The sequence below is a fragment of the Ictalurus furcatus genome, chromosome 22 (assembly GCF_023375685.1).
Source record: "Ictalurus furcatus strain D&B chromosome 22, Billie_1.0, whole genome shotgun sequence".
Lineage (NCBI taxonomy): Eukaryota > Metazoa > Chordata > Actinopteri > Siluriformes > Ictaluridae > Ictalurus > Ictalurus furcatus.
This window is the reverse complement of record NC_071276.1, coordinates 7,683,168-7,699,375: the sequence shown is the minus strand read 5'-3', so window position 1 is coordinate 7,699,375 and position 16,208 is coordinate 7,683,168. Positions and strand designations below refer to the sequence as shown.

Sequence of the window (16,208 nt, the reverse complement as noted above, 5' to 3'; positions counted from 1 at the left end):
CACGCTTGGATATCGTAAATGGTCTTCACTTATATAGAGCTTTTTAACCTTAACGGTTCTACAAAGCGCTTTACACTGTTCTCATTCACCCATTCACACACACACACTCACACACCACTGCGCTAGCTTGCCATCGGTGCAATTTGGGGTTCGGTGTCTTGCCCAAGGGGCAAGGCAATCGCACCACCAACCATCTGAGACACTGCTGCCTTAGAGGATGTTGACCTCAAATAAGTTAAACGAAATCGCTTTAATTAATGGCATATTGTTTTTCCAGATGAAGTAGAGGAAAAAATTATGAAATCTATTGGTACTTTGTTGCTCCTCCTCGAGTTTTTATGACGGCGTGAACTTCCCAAATGAAAAACAATATTCTCCATCAAGCTGCTTCCAACTTTCTCGGACAGCGTTTGACAGATCAGCTTTGCAGGACGGAGCCTTGTCATGGGCCAATTATTATTATTATTATTATTATTTTTTTTTTTTATTTACACCATAAATTTTCACTCCGTGATCACTTCTCTTTAGCCCACTGTAACCTTGTTTTCTTCTGTTTAGATGCCAGTGCTGGTTTTCGTTCGGCTTTTCCATACGTAAATCCCATTTCATTCAGCCGATTTCTTACAGTTCCGCCACAAATATTGACTCCTGTTTCCGCCCGTTTCTTTTTCTTTTCTTTTGTTGTGCATTTTCTAAGTGTGGTGGGTTCCATCGTTTTTGCCAGGGGTTGTATAGACAATTTTTATCGTCTATTCGGTGAACACGGATACGTAAGTGTATTTCCATTCAAAACTCTGCACATCATCAGCACACCTTTTACTGGTAATGTTCGCTATTTGCATCATTCAAAGTTGTAGCCAAATTTCCCAGGATGCACTCGTGCACCTTTACCATGACGGTCCCTCCAAACAGGGAGTGATGTATTACAAACGGATTTGGTGGACTTTACATTTAAATTCATATCTTAACACTGAGTATATACGGTATTTTATCATCCATAGTTGAATCTTTAAATGCTTACACACGGACCGAGGTTATGCGCAATAATCTGGCAGAGATCTTTTTAATCGGTTTTAGCAAGTTGTGTAGCAGCACAAAAGGGTTTTTATTAGTATTAACGTTAGCAATATATAGCGGCTTATTAGTTCAGTGGAAACGCCAATGAAAAACGGTTGTGCAGTATTTAATTTGGATCTTTTTTTTTTTTTTTCGATAAAAATCTTTAAACCTCTGCACTTCTCACTTCTAAATGTAACGGCTCTCAGGAAAGGGATTTGAGCTGGTGTAAAAGAGAAACGTTGTGGAGGGTTTTGGGTAAAGATTAAGAAAGCCCTAAGGAAAGTTTTACCATCCAAAACGAAGCTCGTCTATACACTGGGCCTGACTCGGAGCACTCGTGGTATTTGTTAGTCGAATACGATCTGCAGTATTGAGATTCCATGTGCAGAAATGCCAGCGTGGTGCTGTCCGTGTCCGTCATCAAATAATTTTACCCTTAATTATGTTCGGATAAGTCACCCTCTCCATTGTTCCTCAGTCCTTTCAGTCTTCTCTGAACCATTATTACGGTATAATACTAATGATAAAACCTATCAAAGGCACTATTAGGACGGCTCACATACATCTCACAGGCCCGGAGAAGGCAGTATGTGTGTGTGTGTGAGGTGGCTGTAATGGAGCCATTGTCCCTCATCATGGGATATTAGTCAGGGTTAAGATGGCTAATGGAGAGAGATGGGCTCCTCGCGTTCTGATCAGAGCTCGGCTTGTGAATAAGAATCACGCCGTTATGTGTGAACAAAACACAGACAGGGCCAATAAACTAGTGTTTTCCGATGCAGTGTGACTGAGGAGAACTAGCTAATGGGTGGAAATTGGCAACTGAATTGCAAGAAAATGTGGTTAAAAAGGGGGAAAAAAAAAATCCTTCTACGTGGTTACACTGTCACACTAACAGGAAGTGTGCGCATGTTTGTCCTGCAGTACTGAGAGTGCACCTTGCTTTGTGAATCCTGTGCATTTGTGTGGTGTTGTTTTTATAGTGTTGAATAAAAGTAACAAGAAAGTGATATCGTACTTTTATCATAAACTTTATTGTCTCGGATTCGTTTTTGTTTATTAGCCCACAGTAGTTTAGCCGTCACTAATACGATGGAATCTTGAAAGGGTCGAAGGTATCAGCCAGGGAAATGGCGAAAACATCACGTAAACATCAGCCTTACTTAGCTCCTTTAGTAAAGAATCATTCAGAGTTAGGCCCGATCACAAAAGACTTTATTTAGACTATACAGTATATGCTTACTGCATACAGTGACTGCCAGAATTATTGGCACCCTTCATAAAATATATATATATATATATATTTTTAAATAAAATAAACATTACATGCAATCATTCAAAACTTCCACTCGAACCATGATTGGTTCGTTCTCATGAAAATAATAATTCCCTCCAAAAGCCTAGTTGCCTCTGCTGGAGGTTCAGACAGAGTCACACATACTTCCAAATCGAACAGAGACACAAAATCAGTTGTTTTGCAACCACCATCGCAGTCTCTGGATTTGAACCCTACTGAAAACCTGTGGTGTGAAGTCCACCTGTAGCAGTTTAAAGTGTTCCGAATCAGGGAGTGGACCGTCTGCAAATGTCTCATCTGAGATGGACAGTAGCACGGTGGAATCAGGTTTTGTGGTCCGACGAGTCGACGTTTCAAATAGTTTTTGGACAAAACAGCCGTCGTGTTCTCCGGGCCAAAGAGGAAGAGGACCATCCAAGCTGTTATCAGCGTCAGGTCCAAAAGCCAGCGTCTGTCATGGTATGGGGGTGTGTCAGTGCTCATGGCATGGGTAACTTGCACACCTGTGAGGGCATCATTAATGCAGAAAGATATGTGCAGATTTTGGAGGAACATGTGCTGCCATGCTGAGCAGGACAACCCCAAACCACATTCTGCCCGGATTACAAGTGCATGGTTGTGTAAGCAGAGAGTGCGGGTGCTAGCATGTCCTCCTTGCAGTCCTGACCTGTCTCCGATTGAGAATGTGTGGCGCATTATGAAACACAAAATAATCCAACGAAGACCCTGTACAGTTGTGCAGCTGAAGAAATGCATAATGGGTGAATGTGGGATAATTCCGCTCGCTAAACTTAACCAGCTGGTGTCTTCCCTCAGCGCCCAAACACTTAATAAGTGATATTAAAAGAAAAGGTGACGTTACACAGCGGTAAACAGTCGACTGTCCCAACTTTTTTAGCATGTGTTGCAGTCGTCAGATTTGAAATGACTCTACATTTTCAATAATAAATTCAATTCACAAAGTAAAACATCAAATAACGTGTTAGTAATGTGTTTTCAATATAGTACAGGGTGAGCTGAATTTTCAAATGACTCTTATTCATGACATTTTCCATACTGTCCCAACGTTTTCGGATTTGGGGTTGTATTATTCTGGAGAGGACTGCTGGATGCAACATACTGACAGTTTAGAACCTACATATTACTGCACATAAAGTGAACTAGGTTATAAATAAACAGCAGGACTCAGTATTATGTCCATTACTATGATGTCCATTAAAAACCCACTATACTGTCATGACTATATGATTATTAGTTTCATATTCGTGACCATGGAACTGTTTGTTTTACTACTGAAGCCGTGTTAATAATATAAAGAAACTGCATTGTAAATGTCTGAAGTGCGAGTACTTTTGTCCAGCGTGCCGCATTTATAGCCTTGCTCCACTCAGGATTCTCATTTCCTCGTCCTCCTCAGCATGAGGGTCCTCTCAGATCGCTGTATCTCTCAGCAGTGAGTCAGACAGGAACACACAGTCACTCTCTCCAACCCATCTGCCCCAATCCAGCCTACAGCAGAGGAGCACTCACAAGCCCATTTAGCCAGCTTTCTTATAGACTGCTCAGGACTTCAGCTCTGTCCCTTTGGATAAGAGGCACCAGAGAGTGTCCCGGTGTAGGCTGTAGTTATGGGCCTCTAAAAGGAATTGCACACTTTGATGCCCAGGCCTCCACTTTGGCTTGACAAGATGCTGCTCTCTGGCTGTGGTACTGATCTAATGATATCTCAGGATCCATTTGGAGTGATGTATGTGTGTTCGAGTGGGGTGTTTTGAGCTGGTTTTATCATGTGAGGTGTGTAGTATGTTCTAGATCTTCTTGCAGGCTGTGAGGCATTAAAATCATATCACATATACTCTCTCTATCTATCTCTCTCTTTGCCAAAAAGTTCTTTAAGTTGTGGGTTATGTGTTTGTTCAGAGAAAGAGAGCGTGTGGGCGGATCAGGCTTGGCGAAGGACAACATGCCAAAAGGTTTCCGTCGAGTCAATTCTGCAGGTAAGCGCTCCTCCTCATCACTCTTCACCTCCTCATCATACTCATCCCTACTTGCACAATGGTATGAATTTCCAGGGTGTCTGTGAAGCCCTTCAAAAGTCTTCATTTGCTTAGAACGACATTTTCATCGAAGGCTTTAATGAGTATTTATCTTTTCCATCTATTATGGAGAATTTTCTTTGTGTTTTGTTAACCAATAGAGCAGGTTTCTGGTTGAGGCTGGTGGGTATTTTACCTGTAGAGCCAGAATCATGTGAGGGCCAAATTCTGCAGAAGAACAAAGCCTGGAAATAGCTGATTAGCCAACTGCACCACCAGAAGTAAAAGCTTACAATAACTTGATTGCAAGTGTGAAGTGTGCACACCAGTTTGTGAAAGCGTTTCTTGCTTGTAATACAGCACTCGGTCTTTTTAGGTAAGAGTCTACCAACTTAGCACGTCTTGATTTGCCAAGTGTACTCTTCCAGTCTTCCTTGCAGAAATGCAACAGATCTATCAAACTGCAAGGGGATCTCCTGTGCACAGCCCTCTTCAAGTCTTTCAGGTTGTACAACTCTCTGGAACTGTACTAGAGGGATAAATACTGTTCTTCCCAGAGATATTTCCTCAGTTAATGATTTCATAATGGTGGCAGAGTGCGCCGTCTCGCCGTCAGTCCGAAATCCACCATGGGTGTTTGTTCAGTTAGGATAGGATCTGGTGACCTGTATGTGTATACCCATCAAACCGTGCAGTGAGCCCTCGTGCCTTGTGGAAGGGGGTAAGGTCATCTTGGAAAAGACCGTTCCCATCCTTAATTTGTCCCCTGTATGTAAAAATAAATAAATAAAATTCTAAATATTAAAAGAAAAAAACAGGACAAAAGATGAATTTTAAAAGTTGAACGATAGAACCATATCATTCCCGACCTCCTGTCGTGCACACACTGGATAATACAGGGTGTTTTTTTTTTATTTTTTTATTTTTTTTATTATTGTTTATTTCTTTTCCATTAAATAAACTACACTTTGATTAATATATTTTGATGGTGTGACCTCAGAATATCTTTTTAATTCTGTAATATCTTTGATCTAAGTGTATGGACTTGTATTGAACTCGGGTGGCATTGAACTCGTCTTAAAAAGTATGGCATTTTAGCTTTAAACTACCTGCAGACAACCCTGGCTTTCTCATTTTATTCTTGAAGTTTATGAATCATTACCCTGATCACCTCTGGGCTTTGTCATGCACTACCTTTGCATTTGACTGCTTGATCCAGACCTTGAAGTGAACACTTCTCAGACAGTCATTATTTATGTACCGTGTCTGCGTGCACATTCATATTTTTATTTTTTTTTTGTTTTAATAGAGCGTACATCGGTATCGGAGTCAAAAGCACCTTACGACACCCCGCGCTGTAACCCGCGGCACTGACATTTACATTCCACGCAGTGCGTATGCGCCTTCGGTGCTTTTTGCTTCAGGAGGAGAGAGAGATGGGAGGGAGAAGTACAAAGCAATACACACACACACACACACACACACACACAAACAACACTTGTCAGATCTCCGGTTTAGGAATATTAAACACTGCAATTAGGATTCTGCTGTGAAGTGGGAGCAAGAGAGATGGAGAGAGGTAGAGTAGAGGGTGAGAGTGAGTGCCTGCTCGTGGCTGGAAGTTTTGGTAATTACGATGCTGGCACTCTGAGTGAACCTGCCGAGGTGTCAGTGCTCATCATCTCTCCACCTGATCAGAAATAGCCTCATGCCAGAGCAGGGAGCAGGGGGAGGGCACAGAAAGGAGCGTGAGAGAATGTGAGAGAGAAAGAGAGAGAGAGAGAGAGACAGCCCTGCAGACTGTGCTGCTCATTGCCTTGCACTGTTTTTGTTTTTTTTTTTAAACTACGTGTTCCCTATACTGATGTGCAGGACATAAATTTTTGATGATGCATCCGCAGGCTCTCAGCCATGTGCTGTATTTCTGGCAGTGCTTCGGTTCTCGCAGTGTGTGCAGGTCTGTGGTGCCTTGTTAACTTCATCCTGAGCTGTCTGCCCACTGAATGCACTCTGCACTTATCTGGCTTAGGCACCAAGTGCAGAGGATTTACTCGGAAATACAGACGCGCAACACATTGTTATCGCAATTTTGACGTTTGCAATATGGAAGGGGAAAAAAAAAAAAAAACGATATACAAATGAGCACTCGGACCAATCCCGATACGGTTTATGCGTGTGGTTTTGATAAATCAAGGGAAAGAATTTTTCCAAATTAACGCAGGTCGGTCTTTTACTAGTATAATCAATGTAATCGCAATATGCTATTTTTGTAGCCCAAATATGCAGAATGTCAATAAATATGTCAGATTTACTTCTCATTGGACATTTGTAGTGCATTTGGCACAAAAAAAACACTTCATTGCAAAGACTTACAAGGCATTTTCAAATAAAACACAATTTAACCATTTTAACATAACTACTTTTTGGCGTAACAGTATTCCCCCCCAGGCGTGATCCTAAAACTGTTGTACTTCTCCATCGTTTCACCAAGACCCAAATTCCCTAATAATTTCACAACGTTGCTTTGAATTGACATTTTTATGTCGAAAATATGCTGTAATTGCTCAAGAACACACTATAACCCTATGCCGACAAATGGCTTCCTTTAAATACACTGTAATTGCACAAGAACACACTATAACCCTATGCCGACAAATGGCTTCCTTTAAATCATTACCTACTTCTATCTGAGCCATCATGCCCAACGCCACACCTCATTCAAGCAAATAGTGCTCCAGAAACAAGAACAAAAAACGCACCCCACACACATTTGACATCTCTACTTAAGAGCGAAATGTCGGCTAGCTGGGGAATTTATAGAAAAGGACAGGACAGATTTATCCTTTCCATGCTTGTAAATGCTGAGTATGCAATTATCCTTATAATGGAGGCGTTGTGTCCAAATTGGAGCCATTAAAATGATTTAACTGGGCGAAGATTGGGCCTGGCATTTGTGAGGATGTGTACACACTGGGAGTTAAGGAACGTTTAATCACTGCGTTTTAGAGCCTATTAGGTGGAGAAAAAGGACCAGTGCAAGCCCAGACCAGCCGAGATGCCAAGCTACTCATTAAGTCATAGTTTTATTGCCTTCTGTTTGTTTCATTTCTTTAGAATCTAGTGCTAATTAGCTTGGGTTTTTTTTTCTCTCTCTCTCTTTTTCTCCTGTAAGCCGTTTGAGAAATCATTTTCACACATTTGGCTGGTTGGCTTTTGGCTGCACTTTTCTACTGGAACCGCCATTTTTAATAGACAGTTCTGTGAAGAGATCAACTGCAATTATTTTGGCTTTTTGAAATTCAAATACATGCTTCCATCGGACTAAACGCGCCGGTCTGCAGGTTATTGTAACATTTTGAAAGCGTCCATTGAGTACGAACCATCGTCGGTGCCGACGCGAACACCACCAGGATTCGTGACTTTTGTTTCCTGTGGTCTGATTCGAGGACTCCATTGCGAAAAAAAGGCTTCAGCGTGGGCTGATGTCTGCGCTGGCACTGCCACTTTATTTAACAGCTGGTGTTCGGTGCACATCAAGCAGACCACCTTCTCCCCCCAACCCTCTCCCCCCCCCCCCCACCCACCCCCAACCAATCCACTCTACACACACTCTACATAGATGCTACCCCAACAATAGCCACATTTGGTCATTCCCATAAAAGCTCATTTGGTGTTTGATCCGTCTTGAAAGACGCCTCTTGAATCGCAAAAACGTCTTGATGTTAAAGGGGTTGCAGCATCTCTTTTCCTTTCTTTTTTTTTTTTAAAAAAATATTTTTTATTAAACCTCCATCCAGAAGAAAGGGCAGTGTCTGCTTTTCTTCCTTTCCGCCCTTTGCTGGGTTTTATCAAGCCAGCCAAGGCTGCAGAGAGGCAGGCACCCTGGCGAGAGCTAGTAAAGCATTTATTAGCAGCTTTGCACTGGCATAATATGCTGGCAGCCACAGAGGCACTCATGCTTGGCCTTTAACTTTCTTGTGAAGTTCAGCCATACATGAAAAAGGGGCACAGCACAGCCTCTAATATATTCTTCATTCATATTGTATCAGAGAAGGAAGAGATGGTGGGAGGGGGGGGGGGGGGACTAGCCAAAAAGAAAATGTAAATAAAAAGCCTCTGGAGGTCGGTGATGTTGTACTGTCATGTCACGTGAGTCCATTTGCGATTCCCAGCGGAGTTCCTGAAGCCGGCATGTGTGGAAAAGTCCTGTTGCAGGCTTCGTGCATGAGCTGCGTACCGTAACCTGCAGCACCTCAACAATGCGGACAGGAAGGAAGCGTCTTTTCCCACACTCAAACGTCGGGGTGCAAGATAGAGTCTGTAGTGCGCATGAGCTAATAGTGAGGGGGAGTGGAAAGAGGAAAAGGATGAGTTCACCTCATCAGAGATTTTCTCATCTAGAAAATTGAGGTCATTTTCAGTTCAGCTGTAATATTTTGTGTATGCGTGTAGAAATTGTGGGAATTTAGACTCTCTTTCGGGTTGCGGTCCTGGCATTTAGGATGCAGTGGAGCCGATGAGGAGGGCACACCCTAGTATAGAACAATGAATTCCTCTCTCTCTTTCTCTCTTTCCTCGAATTAAATGTAGGGGAGACACTTCTGCATCGAGCCTGCAGGAGAAACCAGGTGGAGACAGTGCTGCAGATCCTCAGAATGCCTGGAGTGGATGCCAACGTTAAAGGTAGGTCTCCCTGTCTCTCCTCCCTTAGACCCTTCCCATCCTGCGTAGCCCTTTTTACAGAATGAGAGAGAGGTGTACGTCACAGGTCTAACTTTAACATGTCAGTATTTTGATTTTCTGACCTCTTGTTCTTTAGTGTGTCAAAATGCTGTTGTTGTTGTTTTGCAGTGCCTTGCAGAAGTATTCACCCCCTCGGCGTTTTTCCTATTTTGTTGCCTTGCAATGTGGAATTAATATGGGTTTCTTGGGGGGTTGTATCATTTGATTAGCACAACATGCCTACTACTTTGAAGATGCAAAATATTTTTTTTTATTTTGAAACAAACAAGAAATAAGACACAAAAAAAATTCTGTCCACCCAACCTCCCCACACCCCCCCAAGTCAATACTTTGTAGAGCCACCTTTGCAGCAATTACAGCTGCAAGGCTCTTGGGGTACATCTCTATAAGCTTGGCACATCTAGCCACTGGGATTTTTGCCCATTGATCAAGGCAAAACTGTTCCAGCTGCTTCAGGTTGGATGAGTTCCGCTGGTGTACAGCAATCTTTAAATCATACCACAGATTCTCAATTGGATCGAGGTCTGGGCTTTGACTAGGGCATTCCAAGATATTTAAATGTCTCCCCTTAAAGCACTCGAGTGTTGCTTTAGGGTCATTGTCCTGCTGGAAGGTGTACCTCCGTCCCAGTCTCAAATCTCTGGCAGACTGGAACAGGTTTCCCTCAAGATTTTCCCTGTATTTAGAGCCATCCATCATTCCTTCAGTTCTGACCAGTTTCCCAGTCCCTGCCGATGGAAAATCATTCCCACAGCATGATGTTGCCACCACCATGCTTCACTGTGGGGAATTTGTTCTCAGGGTGATGGGTTTGCGCCAGACATAGCGTTTTCCTTGATGGCCAAAAAGCTAAATTTTAATCTCATCTGAACAGAGTACCTTCTTCCATATGTTTGGGGAGTCTCCCACATGCCTTTTGGCAAAAAGCAAATGTGTTTGCTTTTTTTCCTTTAAGCAATGGCTTTTTTCTGGCCGCTTTTCCGTAAAGCCCAGCTCTGTGGAGTGTACGGCTTAAAGTGGACAGCTACACCAGTCTCCGCTGTGGAGCTCTGCAGCCCATGAGTTTTGGTGGGCGAGTTTTTTCTTGGCATGCCATATTCTTTTCATTTTTTTAAATTATGGATTTTAATGGTGCTAACTAATTATGTGAATTCTGAATGTAATTGGTTGCACCAGATCTTCTTTAGGGGTTTCATAACAAAGGGGGTGAACACATATGCATGTACCACTTTTCTGTTTTGAAATGTATTTGTTTTCGTTTCACTTCACTTGTATGTCCATTACATGAAATCCAAATGAAAATCCGTTTAAATTACAGGTTGTAATGCAACAAAATAGGGCGGGGGTGAATACTTTTGCAAGGCACTGTAAATAAGAATGAAGAAAAGAATGGAGAAGACAAAATATCTCAGAAGCTTTGTGTTAACCAGGATTCATTTTTGCTGCGCTATGCAAAATAATACTTTCAGCATGGCATGTGCCAAATCCAAACTTTACCGCTACTAATGGAAATGTTGTTATATACAGTAAATATACTCACCGGTCACTTTATTAAGAACACATGTACACTTGATCATTCAGAGAGTCATGTGCCGTAAAATCATGCAGCTACAGGCCAAGTGAAAAATAACCTAAAACTTCCAGTGAGCGGCAGTTCTGCAGGCAGAAACGTCTAGTCGATGAGAGACATCGGAGGACAATGAGTTCAAGCTGATGAAGGCTAGCGTGATTTTAAAGTAACCACTGTTTACAGCCGTGGTGAGCGGAAAAGCATCCCAGAATGCAAACATGTCGAAGGCAGATGGGTTACAACTTCAGATGACCATATCGGGTTCTGCTCCGGAAAGTCAGTCAAAGGAATCTGATGCTACAGTGGGAACAGGCTCACAGAGACTGGACAGATTGGATGAACATCGCCTGGTCCTGGCGTTTCTGCCCACAGAGCTGTTGCTCAATAGATCAATCCAAGATCAGCAGTTTCTGAACCATGCTGTATATATCAATGATTTGATATCATATGAATCAGTTCATTGGGCGGGGGTACAAAGTTGTTTTATCATCACCCTCCTAAATTGAGATGCTGTTTAACACCTGTGTAGACCATGCAGGCTGGACTCCCCTTCATGAAGCATGTAACCATGGCAGCGGAGAGTGTGTGAGGGCTCTACTGCAGCACTGCCCTGGCCTGCAGCTGGACAGCCAGGTAGAAGGAGTGAGTCCGCTGCACGACGCCCTGCTTAACCAGCACACACACATCGCCAAGATGCTGCTGCGCCATGCCGGTTAGTACACACATGCACACACCGTTCACAAAAATACCACTGTGCCTTGCACACACATGCACGCATACACACACTCCACCAAGATGCTGCTGTGCTATGTAGGTTGGTGCACACACACACATATACATACACATTATACACACCAAATTAGTTACACATTATTCGGATTGAACAGATGATGTTTTCTGAACAGATACAAATGCAGATGCAAAAATGAGGTACATCATTTTTTGTTTTTTGTTTTTTGTTCCCTGACATGAACAAAGCCTTACAGAGCTTCAAAATGAAACCACATTTCTAGCCTGAAATTCAGAAAAGAAATATATTTTTTCCATAAAACACACACACACACACACATAGGGCCGCATATCTCTGCTGGGGTCTCAAAAAATCATTTTATTTAAAAAATTATATATACACACATAAAAACTTGTATGTTCATTGTTCTTTGGTGTTTTTTTTTTTTTAGTCAGTGAATGATGTTCATTGTTTTTAAATGAAAATCTTCCTGGAAAATCATGCGTGCAGTTTAATAAAATAAAAGGACACCGTTTTGAGTCGTAGCAGCGCTGCATCCCAGCGTCATAGTAGATCTTTTTGGAATGTAACAAACCTGAGAAATCTAGTAAAATTTTATTAGGTGGTTGTTGTCCTCTATAAAAAAATAGTTCTCTGATTTGGGAAAGACATTGTTGTTTTTGATAGATCCATAGCTTACTCGAGTCACATTCCGATAGAAAGCTTGCCAGAAAGTTCCACAGGGTATTACTGGTTCTTTTTCTAATCTTCAAATGTCCCGTTTCGGTGAGCCTGCGCACACTGTAGCCTCAGATTCCTGTTCTTGGCTGACACGAGTGTGACCCGATGTGGTGTTCTGCTGTTGTAGCGCCTCAGGGTGTTAGATGTTCAGCATTCTGAGATGCTTTTCTGCTCACCATGTGTGATTAAGAGTTGTTATTTGATTAACTGTAGCCTTCCTGTCAGCTCGAACCTGTCCGGCCATTCTCCTCTGACCTCTCTCACCAGCAAGGCGCTTCCACCTGCAGAAATACCGGCGTAAACACCGAGATTATTGTGCGTAATAATCCCAGAAGTCTAGACGTTTCTAAGGAGAAGAAGAAACAAAAAAAATATCATATTTTCTGCCACATGATTGACCTTATGGACAGTTGCCTGAATGAACAGTAAAGATGTTCCTAATAAAGTGACTGGTGAGGGTATACATGTTGGTCAGCGTTGTAGAAGCGCCATCATTTATCTCCGTGTTAATATCGTTTCGTCATATCGCCCCGCCCTAGCGCACATCGCTTACTCATGCGCAAAACCAGCACATATACACACACATCAAAACCCAGTCTTTAGATCCAAAGCCCTTCTAAGACTTGAATTTCAGAAGCACTCGCTCGTATCCCCAAGTGTACGCTTTCATATGCTAACTGCCCAATCTCTTTCCTCTTCTATGAGCATTATATATGTGAGCTATTCTCTGTACATAGGCATATTAGAATATTATTTGATATTACTGTGACTCAGTATTTCAGCGTGCACGTTCTCGCTCGAACTCCTATGAGAATCGCGGCAGCGCTTATTGATATTGGAAGATGGAGGCGTCTTTTCATGTAGCACAGAGATTCGGGGGGTGGGGGGGGGTGGAGGGAGAACCGTGTCATTCCTGCTGTAGTGAAGGATGCCAGTGAATACACATTTTCCACTGCAGTTAAGTCCATTACAGGTAATGGAGCAGTGGTGGACTACCGCGCATTACATAAGATAATAAATGAGACGAGGACGTCTAAATCTAGACCTGCTTTATAGAGTACCGCCTCGTATGGCGCATCTTCAGTCCTTCTCACTCAGTTCAGCTTGAAGCTCTGTAAAATACTCCTGAACTTGCTATTTTTAATGAGCACTCGATGTAGAGTAATAAATCGTTTCATATTGTTAATGCCAGAGAACATGAGAAATGAGCATCGCATTGTCCTTTTTGAATTGCGAAAGCTTTAAATCGCATGCGACATGTATACATTCTGCGTGGATGGCTCGATGACTGTTAAAGCATGAGGTTGGGGGGGTGGGGGGGGGGTGGATGAGGCAAGCTCTGTCTTTCCCACACGCCCCGACACCACTCGCCGCTCTCCTCTGCTCCGACTAATTATAGTTAATTTGATTCCGCTCTCCCATTAACACATGTACATATTCTGGCCTCAAAAAGTAAATTAGATTGGGATTGTTTGGTCCCGGTGAGAATGTGTTTTTTTTTCTTCTCCAAGCCGACGGAGATTGGCCCAATAGAAGCGAGTGAAAAGAGGTCAGAGGAGGATGTTTGGGGAAAATTAGAAGTGTGATGTGTCTAGGAAGCAGACAGCTACTTGAGTACCCATGACACGCGCATTCATACGCATACTGAGCTTGACTTTGTGCTGCTTGTCATTCTGCTGCAGGACATTGCTGTGGAAATGCAGTGTTGACTGAAGCTTATTTTATAGTGCTCAAATGGATGGGCCATTCGAAATCGTACTGCGATGTTTTGGTGCCACAAATTTTGTGGCCGTGTATGGAAAAAAAAAAAAGATGCTGGAAAAAAAAAAAAAAACGTTGATTTTATTTTATTGGACTGTAATTGAGTTTTCTCGCATTTCTAGACTAGTTCTATTGCAGTGACGTGAAAGTTATCGGTGGTGTGTTCGGCACGTTGGTTCATTGATGATTGCCGAGTTAACATTTTGCACGTCTGGTTAGGTTTAGGTTGGACTTGTTGAGGTCGTCTCTTTTGCTTGTGAAGAGCTTGTTTTTGAAATCTCCGATGTTAATTGCGTGCCCTTTCGCAGCTTTGAGACGACCTCTGATTCTGTGATATTGACTTTGATGTGTTATATAATCTGTATTGTTGCTATTGAGGACATTTTTGATTTATTAAGATTAGAGACTATGGTTTATGTTTAACTGTAGAAATGTGGGATAAATTCTGTACGTTTTTGCATAAGATTCTGTGTGATTTTTGTCTATGTATCTATGATTTGTGCACATTGAATATATGATGTAAATATATTTGATTCTATGGAATGGATGTTGAATTTATTTAATAAAGTTTTGATTGAAAAGGTAAGCAGGAGTTACTTGGCTAGCACAGTAGGATCTGCGTAGCTAGCTACCGCTGTGGAGATTTTCACTGTCCGCATTCTGAACGTATTCAGTGGAGACACGAGGGGGAAAAGGTGAATTTTCCAACAAAAGAAGGAGCTATACCATCACTTCAGGCCTTCGTGTCCCCCCCACCCCCACCTGCCTTGATGCTGGCTCTCGTCCATGAAGTTGTGCTTTCTGCAAATTGCTAACATCAAGAAACATTATTAAGCGAATGATGGAAAACACATTAAATTTGACCAGTCTGAGAGATCTTTATAGGAAATTTTAATTAGATTTAAAACCACATACAAATGTGGCTTAGGCTTTATTGGAAATAAAAATCAGTTTGTGTGTTTGTTTGTTTTTTCTGCTCAAGCTCTTTTGTATTGGGATCGGCTATGCCAAGAAGTTCAATTTGAGCTGCTTCTCTAAACAAAGTTGTAGTGTTTTGTCTGTTATACCAGACATTTGTTGTGTATTTGTATGACCACCCCATCCCCCACTCCCTCTGAAATGTACTGTCAGCACTACATGTGGGTTTGATCATAACCTCCTTGCTGTGTTCGGTACTTATTCCCTCTGTCCTCCTTAGCTATGCAGGCAGGCAGCACGCTTTCACCTTGCTCATGCCTATAGTTGCTTTCATCTAGGCCAAGCAGGTCAACTGTTCCAGCGCCCCAAACACAGCTCTCTCTCAAGTGCAGCATCCTCCTGGTGAAATAATCATTCCTGCTGGAGGACACGGGTTCAGCTACAGGTTCAGAATAGCACTCTAGCCCTAGAGCTATCTATCTGTCTATCTGTCTATCTAGCTGTCTGTCTATCAATCTATCTATCTGTCTATCTAGCTGTCTGTCTATCTGTCTGTCTATCTATCTATCTGTCTATCTATCTGTCTATCGATCGATCTGTCTGTCTGTCTATTGAAATCTAGCTGTCTATCGATATGTCTGTCTATCGATCTGTCTATCGATCTGTCTCTATCTGTCTGTCTATCTGTCTGTCTATCTGTCTGTCTATCAATCTGTCTCTAGCTGTCTATCAATCTGTCTATTCATCTGTCTGTCTATCTGCCTGTGTGTATATATGTATACGTGTGTGTGTATGTGTGTGTGTATATATATATATATATATATATATATATATATATATATATATAATGATATACACACACACACACACACACACACACAGAGCACAACCAGCTGTCTGCTTTTTAAGACGTAAGTTTTGAATTTTGTACAATGAGCAAGTCCTTCCTGATTGGAATGGAGCGCGACACGCCAACCGCAGCAGCTCGGATCCAAACAGTGGTGGAGTTAGCCAGGAGGAGGAGAGGCCAGTGAAAGAGCCTTCACGCGGCTGCTATGGCTCCCGCATCTTAATGGAGATGCAATGGCAGTGAATGCAGGGCTTGAATGAGAGACGGCTGGCATGGCTCAGGGTGCTGTGGGTTCAGGGCCAGCTTTTGAACAGACTGTGGGGGTCCTTGTGAAAGCGGAGCAGCAAGTGCTGTTTGATTAGTGGAAAAGCCAGAGCTCACGTCACCAATGACAAATTACTGTCGAGATTCGCTAGATTCGTTTTTTTGCGAATAAGTCGGATATCTATTAATATAACGGTGAACTGAAATTCATTATATACTACAGTCATTAGGGCTTATTT

At 42.3% G+C, this 16,208-nt stretch overlaps 2 protein-coding genes across 2 annotated transcripts in view; one reads left to right on the top strand and one right to left on the bottom strand.

Moving 5' to 3' along the window:
- Positions 1 to 16,208, top strand: part of slf1 (SMC5-SMC6 complex localization factor 1) — a 45,739-nt gene that overhangs the window by 20,289 nt on the left and 9,242 nt on the right. Inside the window, exons 16-18 of the mRNA XM_053653993.1 lie at positions 4,277 to 4,353; positions 8,983 to 9,075; positions 11,235 to 11,417. Of these exons, the coding sequence (XP_053509968.1) occupies positions 4,277 to 4,353; positions 8,983 to 9,075; positions 11,235 to 11,417 (353 nt within the window). The remainder of the gene's footprint in view (positions 1 to 4,276; positions 4,354 to 8,982; positions 9,076 to 11,234; positions 11,418 to 16,208) is intronic.
- The window catches only part of mctp1a (multiple C2 domains, transmembrane 1a), a 171,045-nt gene continuing 166,623 nt past the window's right edge, over positions 11,787 to 16,208 (bottom strand). Inside the window, exon 21 of the mRNA XM_053653996.1 lies at positions 11,787 to 12,457. Within this exon, the coding sequence (XP_053509971.1) occupies positions 12,437 to 12,457 (21 nt within the window). The 3' untranslated portion in view covers positions 11,787 to 12,436. The remainder of the gene's footprint in view (positions 12,458 to 16,208) is intronic.